Consider the following 16,777-nt stretch of genomic DNA (forward strand, 5'->3'; position numbering starts at 1 on the left):
TCATCTGCTCAACCATGAGCAGATTTATGTGCAGCCATATTGGAAAACATGCCACCATATTGGAACCTAATGTTATTTTGTTACGCGGTAGAAATAGGCTACGTCCAGAACATATTATATCAAACAAACTTACAGTATATCAAAATGAGGGTCAAATCAAACATTTACAGCCCCAGCAATTTAGCAAAGTGATAGGCCTATAGTCCAAAATGTGTAGGCCTAGGTCCAATTGCAAACTGGCGGCCATCTTGTAAAATGGAGGAATTCTGCGTGGCATTATCAATTAGGGTCATATGAAGGTCATCTGTGCCCAATGTCATACTTTTATCACCAACTGAACTATTACATCAATTTCCCGCCTAACTAGTATATGGCACCCCCATATCTTCAAAGTCTACAGGCATGGACACTTAAACCTCTCCAGTTTAATCTCCAATTGATCCAAAATGCTGCAGCTCACTTGGTCTTCAACCAGCCAAAAATCTCACATGTCTCCCCCGTTCTCCTCTCCCTCCATTGGCTGCCGGTCGCTGCCTGCACAGAGTACAAAACTCTGATGCTAGCCTTCAAAGCAACCAAAGGTATGGCACCCCCATATCCTGCAAGTCCAATCGGACCCTACAAACCCTCCCACATGCTTGGATCAGCCGACGAAGGGAGGCTGGATGTACCTTCGCTAAAAACGCAGGGACAACGCTCCACGTGTCCCAAACTCTTCTCCCTTCCGGCTCCAAAACTATGGAATCCACTTCCCATTGCAATCAGAACTGCAGACTCACTCCCAATCTTGCGCCGTAGTAAACTCTTCAGACTACATCTTAGCCCGTAGCACTTGCCGTAGCACTTGCCCTAGCCTCGGCGACATTACAGGCGTACGCCTGTGACTTAGATATAGCATTTTATGTAGACATACTATAGACATACTGTAGCACTCTATAGTGTACAGTATACTCATAGCTGTACTGTACAGTTTTACTACTGTTAGACAAATGCTAGGTTCTTAGCTTCCTTATGATTCTTGATGACTATTTTTTTATGTATTTGATGTATTACCATGTGTTGTTCTTGCTTACAGTACGCCCTGGATTAAGAGCGTCTGCTAAATGCCTAAATTGTAAATTGTTGTATATTGAAATGGCATGTATAGTGACATTGAGATGACTAATCAAACATATGGGACACTTTATTAGAACAAAACAAATCGCTACAGCCTCAGTAATCAACCAGTGAAATTACGATACCTCTCATATGGATTACATTGACAGCTGGAGTACACCATTCTCCCGGACCAGAAGTGGTGGCACTGTCTCAATTGTGCGCGTGAAATTGTAGTCGCCCATGCCTGGGTGAAAGTGGTAATAAGGAACCTCCTGTATTTGCTAAAGGAGTAGTTTACCCAAAACTTATTTTGTAACAAATACACACCCCATGAAGCCTTGAATTCATGGATATTTTTGTTTGGTTTTTGTCGCATTCCGAAGCCAATAATTTGATGACCAATTTGTTTAGGCCTCCTTGAAAGCCCCTTTCAGACACTTTTCTGTGTCTATACAGCTATTCCCGTGATGGATTTTACCGTACTTTCAATGAACTCAGCTCACCTGCTGAACAGACTGTACTGTACTTCCAGGCAAGGCTGCACTTGAGGGTGTTGAGTTTCATCTCAAATGTTCTGTATATTTCATCTTAATCCTTAAAAGCACCATTAGTAGCGGAGCGTGGCAACTTCCGTTTCCCTCGCAACTACAGCGGTTAATTGTAATGCACTCTGGGTCTCTGGGGCTTGTCTCTGCAGATGGCTACACCACTGATGATATCGAGTTCTACTGGCGGGGCGGTGACGGAGCCGTGTCAGGGGTGGACAGGATAGAACTGCCCCAGTTCTCCATCGTCGACTACAAGCTCATCTCCAAGAACGTGGTGTTCTCCACAGGTACAAGACTGGGAAAACAACCCACACGAGGCAGTCTCACTGCATGCAAAAATGCATGATTTCTGCTGCCAATAAGATCTGTTCCATAACCATGTATACAGTAATTCAGTTTCAAAATGAACCACTTATAGTGAAAGAAAATGACGAATTAATGACGTACACAATGACGTACACAATATGGACGCCAGGTCGCAAGTGGTTAATATATATATACTGTGTATATATATATATATATATATATATATATATGAAAAATAAATAAAAATAAAATAAATCAGAACCAGCACCAATGCGCTGGCAATGAATATGCCACGCTCTTTGTTGTCGGGGGAAGATATAGCTTCCCCGTGGGCGTTATTCAGTTCTGTTCTATTGAATTCTATTTCCATCTTCCATCTCAAGCATCCAGCACTCTCTCTGCCTCCCTCCCTCCCTCAGGTTCCTACCCTCGCCTCTCCCTCAGCTTCAAGCTGAAGAGGAACATTGGCTATTTCATCTTACAGACCTACATGCCGTCCATCCTGATCACCATTCTCTCCTGGGTGTCCTTCTGGATCAATTACGACGCCTCTGCCGCCAGAGTGGCCCTGGGTACGACTAACCCCCCCCCCCTTCCCTCCTGGTTGCTGATGACTCATTACCCCTGGGTTATAATTGAAAATTAATTGATAACAAAACCATTCAAAGAGAGCTATTAGCCATATAGTACTGTAAATTATGAGGGGGACAGGTTTGGATTAGATTCATCACTGTTATGAATGGTTTTAACTTAGTGAATATGAGGCATTTGCATATGGAAGCCAGGTGATTCATTGTCTCCACCAGGCCAAAAGCCACATGGTGATGCAATAACGGGCTGATTTGCCTTTTTGAGGAGCGCTAGCCCCTCCTATGCCCAGCTTTGTGTGTCTGTGCCACATAGTGATGATTTGATTGGCTGAGCACGGAATGTGATACAACTTTATGATGATGTATGTGTGATTTCTACATACAGTATAACTGCACTAAAACTTTGTATGCACACTCCCTAGAGCAGGGGTTCTCAACCTTTCTATTATCACGGACCAGCTGGCAGTTCATGAAATGTTCACGGACCGGCATGGGCGGGGGGGGGGGGGGGGAAGACTGACTGGCCTAAGTAGCCTACCCGCTGCGCTGCTATAATATCATTCACAACATAATGTTGTATCGTTGTCCTAAATGGCGTTATATTAACAAGGATAGTATGATTAAAAAAGGATTAGGCCTATGTCTTTTTCATTCAGAAATGACTTTGGACATGTGGAAAACTTTAGTTAAACATGCAGAGTGACGCATTAGCCTACTTTACCTGGGTTACATCATCTTCTGATACTTCAATATGTTTTGACATGAAATAATAATCCCGTACCGTGTGGTGTTTTGTTTCATTAGCGCGAGTGTGACAAAATAGGCTACAGCTGGTTATTGTTCCGCTGCTGCTGCTGCTCTGAACACACGGTAACGGTAAAGATACCAAGGATTCGAAAGTGACGTCACTGTTATGCTACGCAACACGGAAGTAACACAGACTCGAAGCAGTTTATAAACCACAGTCAGTCATGTGTCCCTGACGAATCCTTGGTATTTTCATTCAACCGGACAGTCAACTTTTCACCACTGTTTGGAAAATCCTGGTGACGGTCGGGAAAACTTGGGATTCCCTTCTCGCGTACCAGTGGTTGGGAACCTCTGCCCTAGAGAGCAAGGAAAAATGTCTGCCTCTTAAAGCAGCGTCTGATTGTGGTGAAACTGCGCGCACATTCCCACTACGCTGTGGAACAAATGCCACCCTTTTCACATTGCCCTATCATAGCACCATAGTCCGGCAGTCGAGGTGGACGGGTGGGAAATTTGGTATATAGTCTTTTTTATTGGCCTAAAATATTGTCTACATATATATATTCAAAATGAATGCTTGGAATGGATTCAGAATCATGACAACCCCCTAGTTTGACATGTCACATGCTACTTAAAGCATAAGGAAAGTTTGACATTTTTGACAATTTTGCCTGCCATAGGATGTTAATGAAAAAAATTGCCCAATACTGACAGCCGGTCAGCAAGTGGATTCATGAATGTATGTATATAGACAATATTTTAGGCCTTAAAAAAGACCATATACCAAATTTCCCACTTTAATCAAAAGAAGCCTGTAGACTACCACCAGGAGGCCAATTTTTGCAAAATACTTTTTTATATACAGTAGCTCCTACAGATTTTGTAGGAGAAAATCAGTACGTGATCAAGACGGATCTGTCCTATTCCATCCTGATTGGTGAATTCCGAACATTGCTGGCCCACAATAACCTAACTATCCTGGTGGAAACATGTGCTACAAGGAGCACTTTTTTAGTTCTTTATGATTTATTGATGTGTTTTGCCAAGAGACTGGCTGTCTCTTTCCCGGCATTTTAACCTTCTGTTTTTATTTCTTCTCATTAGGTCTAAGCGCGTCTCGATCGTGCTTGCTGATAGGCCGTCTGCTGTTTATAAATGACTATAATATACTGTAGGCAGAGCGGAAAGCGTTACAGTGTGACCTTGAATCACACACCGTTTCTTTCTTTCTTGTAGTTTTGTCTGTCTGTCTGTCTGTCTGTCTGTCTGTCTGTCTGTCTGTCTGTCTGTCTGTCTGTCTGTCTGTCTGTCTGTCTGTCTGTCCGTCCAAGCTTTTCAGACTCAGAGAATAGAACAGCCTATTGGTCAAATAGTACCTTTTTAATTCAGTGCCAAGATTGGAAGATAAACATTCATACCGATGTCAAATGAGATGTACTCTCTGTTGATACAGTATAAGAGTCTCACACAAAAGTAGAAAAATATCTACAAGTTGATTTGCTATTTTTGCTATTTTTGAAAAAGAATAAGTGAAAGTGGTTAAATCTGTTAAATCTGGATCCATTTTGAACACAGATTATTTTCTCCATTTTCTGAAAAGTAACGGTATTGGACATAATAGGTTTCCACCTGACAGCAACTAACTGTCATATACGTGTATATGCATTGTTGATATAAAAGGATGATGTCAAAATGGAACGCCAAAAACATTTAAACATCCTTTGGACTAAAACAGCTGATGATAGGTTCAACGTCAGGAAAGCAGCTTTGAGCTCTGTGTGTGTGGCGGCGTTGTCACAAGGCATTTGTTTCTTGAAGAGATTGAGGCCCACGAGGGCCTAAAACACTGAGCCCCAAACGGCGCCTGTAAAATGCACATCTGTTGTTTAACCACTTAAACCTCAGCATCCTTGGAAAACGTATGCAGAAAATAGCAAATCTACAAGGTCACAATGCATTGCTCACGACGCTATTTTCACCAAAGATATTTAATGTAGAGTGAAAAGTCACTAGTATAGTTTGAGTCATACCTGGCATGTCAACCTTATATACTGTAGGGTTTAAATGGTTAAAGCAGTGGTTCTCAAAGTGAGGTCTTAAAAGGAGTCCTTTGATGGGGTCTGTAGGAAAATGAGGAACAAATTAACCACTTTAACCCTATTTTATACTTGGGCTATTAAAAATTGCTGAATCTTGAACTTGGGCTATTTTCAGATCATTTTGAAAATCCTTGTAATTGTTTGAATACTTTTCCATAATTTGGACACAATTTGACACAAATAATCTGTTATGGTGGCCCCTGGCAAAAAAACACATTTTCAGACGGGGGTCCACGGCCCCCATTATACATATCAATTTGGGGGGGGGGGGGGGCCCTTGACATGAAAATGTTAGAGAACCAGTGTTTAAAAGGATCTAGTGAACGGCAGAGAGACAGGCAGAACGTGTCTGCGAGCGAGTAGAGTAGAGAGTAGAGTAGAGTAGAGAGCGACAGGCTACATCAATGCTGAGTAGAGTAGAGTAGAGAGTAGAGTAGAGAGTAGAGTAGAGTAGAGTAGAGAGCGACAGGCTACATCAATGCTGAGTAGAGTAGAGTAGAGTAGAGAGTAGAGTAGAGTAGAGAGCGACAGGCTACATCAATGCTGAGTAGAGTAGAGTAGAGAGTAGAGTAGAGAGCGACAGGCTACATCAATGCTGAGTAGAGTAGAGTAGAGTAGAGTAGAGAGCGACAGGCTACATCAATGCTGAGTAGAGTAGAGTAGAGAGTAGAGTAGAGTAGAGAGCGACAGGCTACATCAATGCTGAGTAGAGTAGAGTAGAGAGTAGAGTAGAGTAGAGAGCGACAGGCTACATCAATGCTGAGTAGAGTAGAGTAGAGAGTAGAGTAGAGTAGAGAGCGACAGGCTACATCAATGCTGAGTAGAGTAGAGTAGAGTAGAGTAGAGAGCGACAGGCTACATCAATGCTGAGTAGAGTAGAGTAGAGAGTAGAGTAGAGAGCGACAGGCTACATCAATGCTGAGTAGAGTAGAGTAGAGAGTAGAGTAGAGTAGAGAGTAGAGTAGAGTAGAGAGTAGAGTAGAGTAGAGTAGAGAGCGACAGGCTACATCAATGCTGAGTAGAGTAGAGTAGAGTAGAGTAGAGAGCGACAGGCTACATCAATGCTGAGTAGAGTAGAGTAGAGAGTAGAGTAGAGAGCGACAGGCTACATCAATGCTGAGTAGAGTAGAGTAGAGAGTAGAGTAGAGTAGAGAGTAGAGTAGAGTAGAGAGCGACAGGCTACATCAATGCTGAGTAGAGTAGAGTAGAGAGTAGAGTAGAGTAGAGAGTAGAGTAGAGAGCGACAGGCTACATCAATGCTGAGTAGAGTAGAGAGTAGAGTAGAGAGTAGAGTAGAGTAGAGAGTAGAGTAGAGAGTAGAGTAGAGTAGAGTAGAGTAGAGAGTAGAGTAGAGTAGAGTAGAGTAGAGAGTAGAGTAGAGTAGAGAGTAGAGTAGAGAGCGACAGGCTACATCAATGCTGAGTAGAGTAGAGTAGAGTAGAGTAGAGTAGAGTAGAGTAGAGTAGAGTAGAGTAGAGTAGAGAGTAGAGTAGAGAGTAGAGTAGAGTAGAGTAGAGAGTAGAGTAGAGTAGAGAGTAGAGTAGAGTAGAGAGCGACAGGCTACATCAATGCTGAGTAGAGTAGAGTAGAGAGTAGAGTAGAGTAGAGAGCGACAGGCTACATCAATGCTGAGTAGAGTAGAGTAGAGAGTAGAGTAGAGTAGAGAGCGACAGGCTACATCAATGCTGCCTGCTGGCTGCTGCTGAGTTATTTATAATCCGCGTGAATCTGACCAAATGCAGATTGTGCATACAGATGACTAACGTATCAAACACAATGCACGGATGTCAGAGAAAAGCAGGTGAATCGTGCTGTGACTAATAGCAGATGGTTAGCGGGGGGAGCGCTGTGCTTTTTATATATAGCCGCCAGGATTCGTTCCTTGTCTGTTTCGATATGCGATTGGACAGAGGCCCAAAACCCTCTGTTGAACACAAAACAGTCACATGCACGCGTGTAATTGCGCACGCACGCACGCACACACGGACACACGGACACACACACAAAGTTGCTCTTTGTCAGGGGGAATGTTTTTGTCCATATGGGGTCTCAATCTTTCAGCTCAGTCGGTAACGACGTGTCCTGTGTATGTGAGGACACACATCAAACACATCCTCACAGCCTGTTAAAACACCTGATTTGTGTTAATGTGAGTTATGAAATGTGTGTGTTAGTAAAAAAAAGAGATACAATAATTTACAGGAGTGCTACTGGTATCCCTCTCAAACGGAGATGAAGGGAATAATATTCATAGGGAGGAAAAGAATGCCACAAACTAAGGCATAAAAGTCCAAGTCCAGGCACTCAAGGTGGATTTGTAAGTAAAAGGCCTTCATTTAAATACAGGCTACAAACATAAAAGTGTCGGCCATTGAGCCTTCTTCAGGGTGTGATGACATGCACGCACGCACGCACACACACACACACACACACACACACACACACACACACACACACACACACACACACACACACACACACACACACACACACACACACACACACCGTTGCCGTTGGTGTTTTTAATAATGTTTCTCCTAACGTGTGTTAGTGTCATTAGTGTCAGACCGATTTGACTGCACATTGGCTTCATGAAGCTGATGTTGTGCATAATTATGAGCATGTGGACACGATGATAGTACATTAAAAATCAATCAATCAATCAATCAATCAATGTACTACATTTTGATTGATTGATTGTCATTTCTATTGTAAAAAATGCATATACATATATTTTCTACATACCTGTCAAAAGAATATGAATAATATTTCCATTGTTGTCCTTTGAGTGCATTTGTGTATAAATTGGCATGTGTTGGGCTGGAGCAAAATCGTACAGAAAAATATTATCAATAATGAATAGATTCATACAATATACATACAATATATTAGACAAATAAAATAGCAAAGAAATAGCATGGGTACAAGTATATCTTGCTACGACTCAACTATTTGATGGTTGAGTCTTCCAGGTAAGCCATTCCACATAACTGCTGCAGAGTATAACTAGATAAAGTGCCCCTCGGGGCACAGGTCTCCACCAGGGCAGGTCAGGTTGTGGCAACCTGGTGGCTCTATAATAGGCCAATGTGAAAAGGGTGGCATTTCTTCTTACGCCTTGGATGGCAATTGGATGATTTGAGGCATTTTGTTCCAAAAATGTGTTTTGCAATAATCCACCTGTTGGTGGCGCTATAACAGGCCATTGTGAAAAGGGTGGGATATATTCCTCAGCCTAGTAGGAAAGTCTGTGAAAGATTTCACGTAAATTGCACGCTGCGTGCATGATTTGAGGCTTTTTGTTCGAAACGGGCCAATCCTGCAAACTACTAAACTATAACAGGCCGTTCTGGAAAAGTTGGGGCAGAGGTTTATCGTTGGCATCCAGGGAGTGTGTGTGCAAAATTTGGCACCGACAGGGTTAACGGTGTCAGAGATTAACAGACGGACGCACGTGTACACGGACTCGGAGTGCAAAACATACTCTTCCCCATGCCTTCGGCCTGGTGGAGACAAAAACTAATTCTTGATTGTGGAGCTCCCACTGGTGGAGTATCTGTACATCATTAACTTTTATGTGTCTACGTCCAGTGGTGGAAAGTAACTAAGTACATTTACTTAAGTAATGTACTTGAATACAATTCTGATGTATTTGTACTTTACTTGAATATGTCCAATTTCCAGTACTTCTACTTCTTCTACTCCACTACATCTCAGAGGAAAATATTGTACTTTTACTCCACTACAATTATTCTAAAACCTTTGTTTACTAGTTACTTTGTAGATTTTGATTATTATTACAAACATACATTAACCACCTCAGCCCTATAGACATTTCGGCTATTTGAAAATAGCAGATCTACAAGCTCACAATGCATCATACATTTGAAAACTTGAAATGAGACATTCTGCACAATGAGTACTTTTACTTTTGTTACTTTAAGTACATTTTGATGTCAATACTTTTGTACATTTACTCAAGTACATTTGGAATTCTGAACTTTTACGGAGTAGTTCTACATTGCAGTATTGATACTTTTGCTTAAGTAAAAACTTTTTCCGCCACTGTCTACGTCTGAACTGGTCTAAACTGTTGACTCCATACTGAGCTCCATGCAGGGATCACTACGGTTCTGACCATGACCATGACCATGACCATGACCATGACCACCATCAACACCCATCTGAGAGAGACCCTCCCAAAGATCCCCTACAGTATAAGAGTCTCACACAAAAGTAGAAAAATATCTACAAGTTGATTTGCTATTTTTGAAAAAGAATAAGTGAAAGTGGTTAAATCTGTTAAATCTGGATCCATTTTGAACACAGATTATTTTCTCCATTTTCTGAAAAGTAACGGTATTGGACATAATAGGTTTCCACCTGACAGCAACTAACTGTCATATACGTGTATATGCATTGTTGATATAAAAGGATGATGTCAAAATGGAACGCCAAAAACATTTAAACATCCTTTGGACTAAAACAGCTGATGATAGGTTCAACGTCAGGAAAGCAGCTTTGAGCTCTGTGTGTGTGGCGGCGTTGTCACAAGGCATTTGTTTCTTGAAGAGATTGAGGCCCACGAGGGCCTAAAACACTGAGCCCCAAACGGCGCCTGTAAAATGCACATCTGTTGTTTAACCACTTAAACCCACATCTGTTGTTTAACCACAATTGCTTAAGTAAAAACTTTTTCCGCCACTGTCTACGTCTGAACTGGTCTAAACTGTTGACTCCATGCAGGGATCACTACGGTTCTGACCATGACCACCATCAACACCCATCTGAGAGAGACCCTCCCAAAGATCCCCTACGTCAAGGCCATCGACATGTACCTCATGGGCTGCTTTGTGTTTGTCTTCCTGGCGCTGCTGGAGTACGCCTTCGTCAACTACATCTTCTTTGGCCGCGGTCCCCAGCGGCAGAAGAAGGCTGCTGAGAAAGCGGCCACTGCAAACAACGAGAAACTGAGGCCTGACCCCAACAAGGTGTGTGTTGGTGCCAGACCTGTGTACGTACCAACCTGAGGCTGTACTGTTCAGGTGTTAATGTGCTGATGACCTTCTTCTTCTCTCAAGGTCAATGTCATGCTGTGATACAGCAATGATTATGTAGGGGAGGGGCCATGATTGGTAGGCCCAGCTCTGATCTCAGCTCTTGTTGAGTTTTCTGTAATTTTTAACTTTATATTGTACTAATTAACAAAATGATTAAATTAATGTAATTGTGGTTTGTAGGATGTGCACAAAAAAGACTGGGGGAACAACTTTAGTTAAATTTGATATAGTTGTGTATTGGCATACAAGTGGCATTAATGTAAATGGGGATGGTGCTTTTTTTCTCATGGCAAAATCTTGTCCCTCTGCTGAATGCTGCGATGAATATTTCAAGTCCTCCTACTTCAGCTCTCCATTTCTCTCTGGCCATGTGTGTCAACAACAGCTGAATGAAAATAGACAAGTATCTCTATTAACTCAGACCACTGTTTCTCAACATCAGATCAGGGGACCACCAGGGGTCCAAATGGAGACTTGTAGGTCTGTCACTCTGGGAGTGTACACATGGAACCAAATGGACCCATACGGTTTCATTTGTACACTCTGAGAGTTATTAACACTGAGGATTTTACAGTGTAGATTGGGGTCACCGATTTTTTGTTTTAATCAAGTGGTCCATGGCCTAATGTACATACCGGTATATCAAACTTCAGGGCTCCTGGAAATTCAAAAAGGTTGAGAATCTCTGGACTAAGCCAATCATCAACAAATGGCTGGTATAAATACCTTCAAAGGGCAAGGCGTTTTGGGTAGTTCATTGACTTTGCTCCAAAGCCTTACCTTTAACTTCTATTCAGCTGGTAGTGTTAGTTGCAATAACAACAACAAAAATAAAATATCCTTTCCTTCTGAGTGTGGTAAGCTACCATTTCCCCCCCAAGTAACAGTGCTGATTTTGTATGCTTGCAGTGGCTGGTGGGAAATGTAGTTCAGAGAGATGATGCTCTGTATGCCAGAATGAAACAGAGGGAAATTGACGCGTATGACTCGATGTGGGATCCCATCTTTGTGGACGATGGCGCATTAGGACTAGGCGAGCAAAGAAATAAGGTACTGGCGGTTTTGAAAGTCAAAACTTAACAAATGTCATCAGTCTGATTCAAGCCGATCAGAGGAAAATGCTGTAGTTATTTTGTGCATTTCTTTGATTTTTTTGTAGATTTTAAGGCAGCTTTGATCATCACTCCCACCATTGTGTTTTATTCCCTGCTCTTGGTTTGCTCTTCATGCATTTCCCTGACAAACAATCATGGCTGACAAGCACTTTGGCTTCAGCACACTTTAATCTTGAATGCGAGTCAAGCTGTAGATTTAAGTTGATGGGAAGTGGCGAATTTGCAGTGGTGGACAGTAAATAAGTACATTTACTCGACTATTGTACTTAAGTAATTCTGTTGAGTATCTGTACGTTACTTGAGTATTTATTTTTTGGAGCAATGCACTTATTTTAAAAAGAAAATTTACATTGTAATTTGTGCTTTTTAATACTTTGTGATGTTTTAAAGCAAGTAATCCAGTACTTTCTCTCAAGTACAAATTTGATTAAGACATTTTCAGTTGTACAGTAGTTGAGTAATATTTGACCAGACATATCAGGATCTATCTTTGACTCAAGTACTGGAGTTGAGTACTTTGTCCACTACTGAGAATGTGGTTGTAGAGAAGAGAAACAGGATTAATTTAAGCTATTCTTAACATAATTCTGGTTTGAGACTGATTGAATCTCAAAGGCAATCTAAGAGTCTCTAAAGAGTAAAACAATAGAAAGAACAAGAACAAGGGCCTCAGCCCAGCACAGAGCGAGAGAGGAAGATCATTTGCAGTTGGATGACTAGTGCCAACTGAGAGGGTCTTTCTTCAGAGTAAAATTATAGCAAAACAACAGATATCATGTATCCTTGCTGTTGGGCAGAAACCTTGTATGTCCAAAACCATTACTTTTCAGGAAATTTCAGAGAAAAAAAAAGAACCAATGTAGTTATTATTTAGTCACAAGCTCTTGTGTCTAAATTGTGCTTAGATATTTATAAAACCCACATACAGACTTGACCACTTTCAACCTGGTGTCCCTATTTCCCTTTATACAGTAGGCAAAAATTTCAAATATTTCCAATGTTTTAAGACATGAGGGAAAATCTACAAGCTCACAACACAATGCATCTTGACTTGTTGGCTTGTAAGATAGGCTACAATGAAATATGGAGCTATAAGGTTTCTGCCCAACAGTGATGATATGTAGTCAGGCTATGGATGAAGAATTGTTGATCTGAATTCACTCCCTTCAACGCCCATCCTGACCTGACCCAAGCCTTCAACCTTTCCTCAACCTTATCCTCTCACATTTTTTATTTTCCTTTGGTTTATCTTTGTTTACTTGGTTTGACAGAATTTTAACCCCATCTCGGTTGAAATTCTGAGATGACAGAGGATTTCTCCATTAAGAATTAGTTTGTGGAGTGCTCTGCACTCTAAAGAAATGTATTTTCATACTTTTGTGGTTGTAGTCATTTAGGGCAGCAAAGGTTAAACAAACTAATTGATTTCATCGATTATAAAAAACATATATATCGATCATTCAGTAAAATAATCGATTCATAATCAATGCCTATTTTGGCCATGTCATTATAGCTGAAACTCTTAAAAGCAAAGTGAAAATAGCAGATCTACAAAGTTACAACGGGGCACATTGCGACCTGTTTGTAGATCAGCAATTTTTTTTGCTGTACAGCATTTTTCGACTAGTGGCCTTTGTAAGTAGTTAATGGTTTCGTGGACATATTAAAACATGCACTTTTGAAAAACGTGCTTCTCAGTTATTCGATGAATCGAAACGTAATCAATAGTTGCAGCCCTATAGTTATTAGATATTGACTGATGGTTTTCAATATAGTAATGCTATAATTCATTTGAACTCAATTTACTGTGCTCTAAGTAGCACGGTTTGTCTCATTTGTTATGATTTCTTTTGGCACATCACTATTACTGTATTTAAGTTATTCTTTGATAAGTTGATAATGACAGTATCATAAGTCTATGTTAGAAATATGCATGCTAGAGCGTTTTGTATGTTTTAAACCTGTGGTTCTCAAACTGTGGTCCAGGGACCACCAGGAGTCCTTCTCCAGGTTCCAAGTGATCCCAGTAAAATGAGGAACAGTTAAACACTTAAAGCCCTAATGTATATTTTAGTAGATATACAAGACCACATTGTGAGCTTGTATGCCATTTTTGAAAATTGTAACATGTTAAAGATTTTGCACGACTTGTGACATCATCGTCCAGAATGTGAGTCCTTCTTGGACTACAATGAATAGACTACAGCCCATGTTTCCTGCAGTTCAAGTCAAACATTTATTTTTTGTTGGTTTGGCTTCTGTTTGGAATTTCTTTAGTTGTTCATGCATTTGTTTTAACCTGTATTAGGTATTAGTAATTTGTATTATGTCTGCAAATATTAATGTTGTTATATGGTGTTTACATATCTTTTAAAGTTATTGTGGTAGTGTCATGGTGCCCTTCACTGTGGAGGTGCTGTTAGACAAGGTCACTGACACCTTAGAGCAGTATATTAACCAGGTGATTGGCATCAGCTGGAGAGACCAGGCTGAATAGAACTACAGGAAACATAGGCTATGTAGTCCAGGAAGAACTAGCATTCTGTATGATGATGTCACAGTTGCCAAATTGTTAAAAATATCGAAACGTAAAAAGAAAAAAACGGCACAAAACTTTTCAAATGAGTCTAAAGGCCAAACAACACAAATGCAACTAGTCGCAACTCTTTGCAACAAAACATTTTTAGGTCAACCACACCAATGCCACAACTTGCAACTCCCATTGGGGAGTTGCATAGCGAATCATTGGTGTGGAGTGGGCTTAATACGTATCGATTTTCTGGGGTCCTAGACGTGAAAATCTTTGAGAACCACTATTTTAAACATAAGATCGTCTCCCCGCCGTCACTTCTTCTAACACCTCTTTCTCCGTTCCTCGCAATACAGATGACCCCCGATGACAACATCCTGTTCAGCACCCTGGAGATGAAGAACGAGATGGGAGGGGGCCCTGGGGACCTGTCCCGGGGTCTGGGCGCTCCCGGGGACCCCCGCAGCAACACCATGCTGGCCTACGACAGCTCCACACTGCAGTACCGCCGGGCCGCCATGGCCCGGCAGAACTATGGCCAGTGCGCCCTGGAGCGCCACGCCCAGAAGAAGTCGCGCCTACGGAGGCGGGCCTCGCAGCTCAAGGTGAACATCCCGGACCTGTCCGACGTGAACTCTATCGACAAGTGGTCCCGGATGATCTTCCCCACGGTCTTCTCCTTCTTCAACGTGGTTTACTGGCTCTACTACGTGCATTAAGGCAAGATGGTGCGGCCAGTGGCCATCTCACAGCGAGCGAAGAATGGAGGAGGACGATTTGGGGGGAGATGAGAGGGAGAGAGGGGGAGGAATGAGAGATGCAGTGCACCAAATTTGTTTGCAGATCAATTTTAAGAAAACGTAAGGACTTTTGGAGGGACTGCGGCACCAACACCTCACGTCAGCAGTGACTCTTTTCGGATTGGGGGAAACACCTTAATGACTGACTCACGCTAACGTAACGAACAAAGGAGTGAGATTTTAAGACAGACATGGTGCCTGGTTCCAGAATTTCAATATATCACTAATATTTGTCATTCGTAGCTTAATCTCTGTGGATCAAATATTTATGCTTGTGTTTGCATATACTTTAAAAGATTTGTTTTGTTTAGTATATCTATTTACTTCGTAGCCGAGCTTACTGCATCCAGGGAAGCTTTATAGATGATTTAAAAGGAGTCATCCTTGATAGACTATTTTCCTATAATTACTGTATATCAAAAAAGAAAACATTCTTTAAAAAACAAAGCATGCTTATGTTTGATTTCATTTGCATCTCAGTCATAATAATGAGCTCAAAGATTTTACTTTTACTAGCTGAGGTTTCATCTGCCTAGCAAACGCTGCTGTAGCCATTCTGCAGATCTCTTGTAGTCATCATAGCTTTCCATGCCATGAATCCCCAAATAGCCCCTAATTGAGAAATGGTTTAAAAGAAAGGTGAGAGAGAGAAAAAAAAATAGATGATCTACAAGCTCACAACATGTTGCACTGTTTTGCTGTTTGAAATGTTTTTAAACATCTTAACATTAATGACTTGACCAAAATAGGGATGCCAGGTTGAAAGTGGTTCAACTGGCACAATAATGTTATGAATTGAATTTGAATTAAAATTACACATTATATATATATATATATATATATATATATATTGAAGTATTTTATTTTTTTCAGTTGATTTTCCAATTGTCCCCCTTAGCGTCCCCTTGCCGCCCCCCACCTTGAAAACCTGTGGCTTGCAGGCGTATTACCTTGGGGGCCCCTGGAGATGGGCACTTCCACTGGAGGACAAAGGGTGGTCAGCAGGGGGCACTATTTTCTAGGGACATCGCTATTATATGGGTCCTCAGTGGTGCTAATGTTGGACAGAAGGAGAGCTTCCATTTTTGTGGAGTTTTTAATCACATGAACCCAAACCTCATTACCAGGCTTTTCTCATCTTACAAGGAAAAGCCTGCTAACGACCTAAGTTAGAACCAAGACGGGAATAGCCGGTTTACTTTCCGTATCTGCGTGAGATGGGAAGAAGGTTGGAGTCTTTTCGTTCCAATGGAAGAGTGAACGTGAACACAGCTTCTGAACCATTCCTTAGCTCCATTGTCACTGAACTTGGACCCGATCATCACAAGCAACACTATTCTCAAGATGTTCATACTAAAATGGCTGTTTTTCAGAGAGACAAATCAGGAGAAAATCTACTTTATTATCAACCTTTCTCTGTCCCAGAAACACACTCTCGCGGGATCTAGCACCAGTAAACATAGGACGCCCGCAAGATTTTCCCACTTAGGAGGCCAATTGTTGCCTCTAGTGACTCCAATTGGGATGGACTATCTTCCTAAATAAACAATCTTTGGTTAGAATGTGTCTGTGGGGTGGGACATCCGTTGTATGTACTTCCCCGGAAGCTGTCTTTTTTGACCAATCACAACACAACTTTCATGCTCAGGGTCTGCACATCATCAATATAACTCCCATGGGTGGTTGTTCTCGCCCCGTGTACATTAAGCCTAGCATTCCTATTTGGGGCGAGCATTCACTGTAAACAGCCAATTATGCTTCCGCTTAAAATTTAAGTTCTGCTCTCGTTGCACCCTGACAGAATCGTGTCCTCATCGAGTCATCACAAAGCCCAGGTTTTCATTGTCTTTTTGGTTTTTAAAAGATGAGAACCTTTAATCA

The 16,777-nt window shown here is 41.5% G+C and overlaps 1 protein-coding gene across 2 annotated transcripts in view; it reads left to right on the forward strand.

Annotated features, from left to right (window-relative positions):
* The window catches only part of gabrb2a (gamma-aminobutyric acid type A receptor subunit beta2a), a gene marked incomplete at both ends in the record, with an annotated part of 83,959 nt that extends 69,144 nt beyond the window's left edge, over positions 1-14,815 (forward strand). The window contains 5 exons of one of the 2 annotated variants that reach the window (XM_079503398.1): positions 1,796-1,933; positions 2,372-2,524; positions 10,138-10,382; positions 11,361-11,501; positions 14,453-14,815. In XM_079503398.1, the coding sequence (XP_079359524.1) occupies positions 1,796-1,933; positions 2,372-2,524; positions 10,138-10,382; positions 11,361-11,501; positions 14,453-14,815 (1,040 nt within the window). The remainder of the gene's footprint in view (positions 1-1,795; positions 1,934-2,371; positions 2,525-10,137; positions 10,383-11,360; positions 11,502-14,452) is intronic. The other variant, XM_079503399.1, reaches the window with a different exon arrangement.
* Positions 14,816-16,777: the final 1,962 nt, after the last annotated feature.

The sequence above is a fragment of the Electrona antarctica genome (genome assembly GCF_951216825.1).
Source record: "Electrona antarctica genome assembly, chromosome: 1".
Lineage (NCBI taxonomy): Eukaryota > Metazoa > Chordata > Actinopteri > Myctophiformes > Myctophidae > Electrona > Electrona antarctica.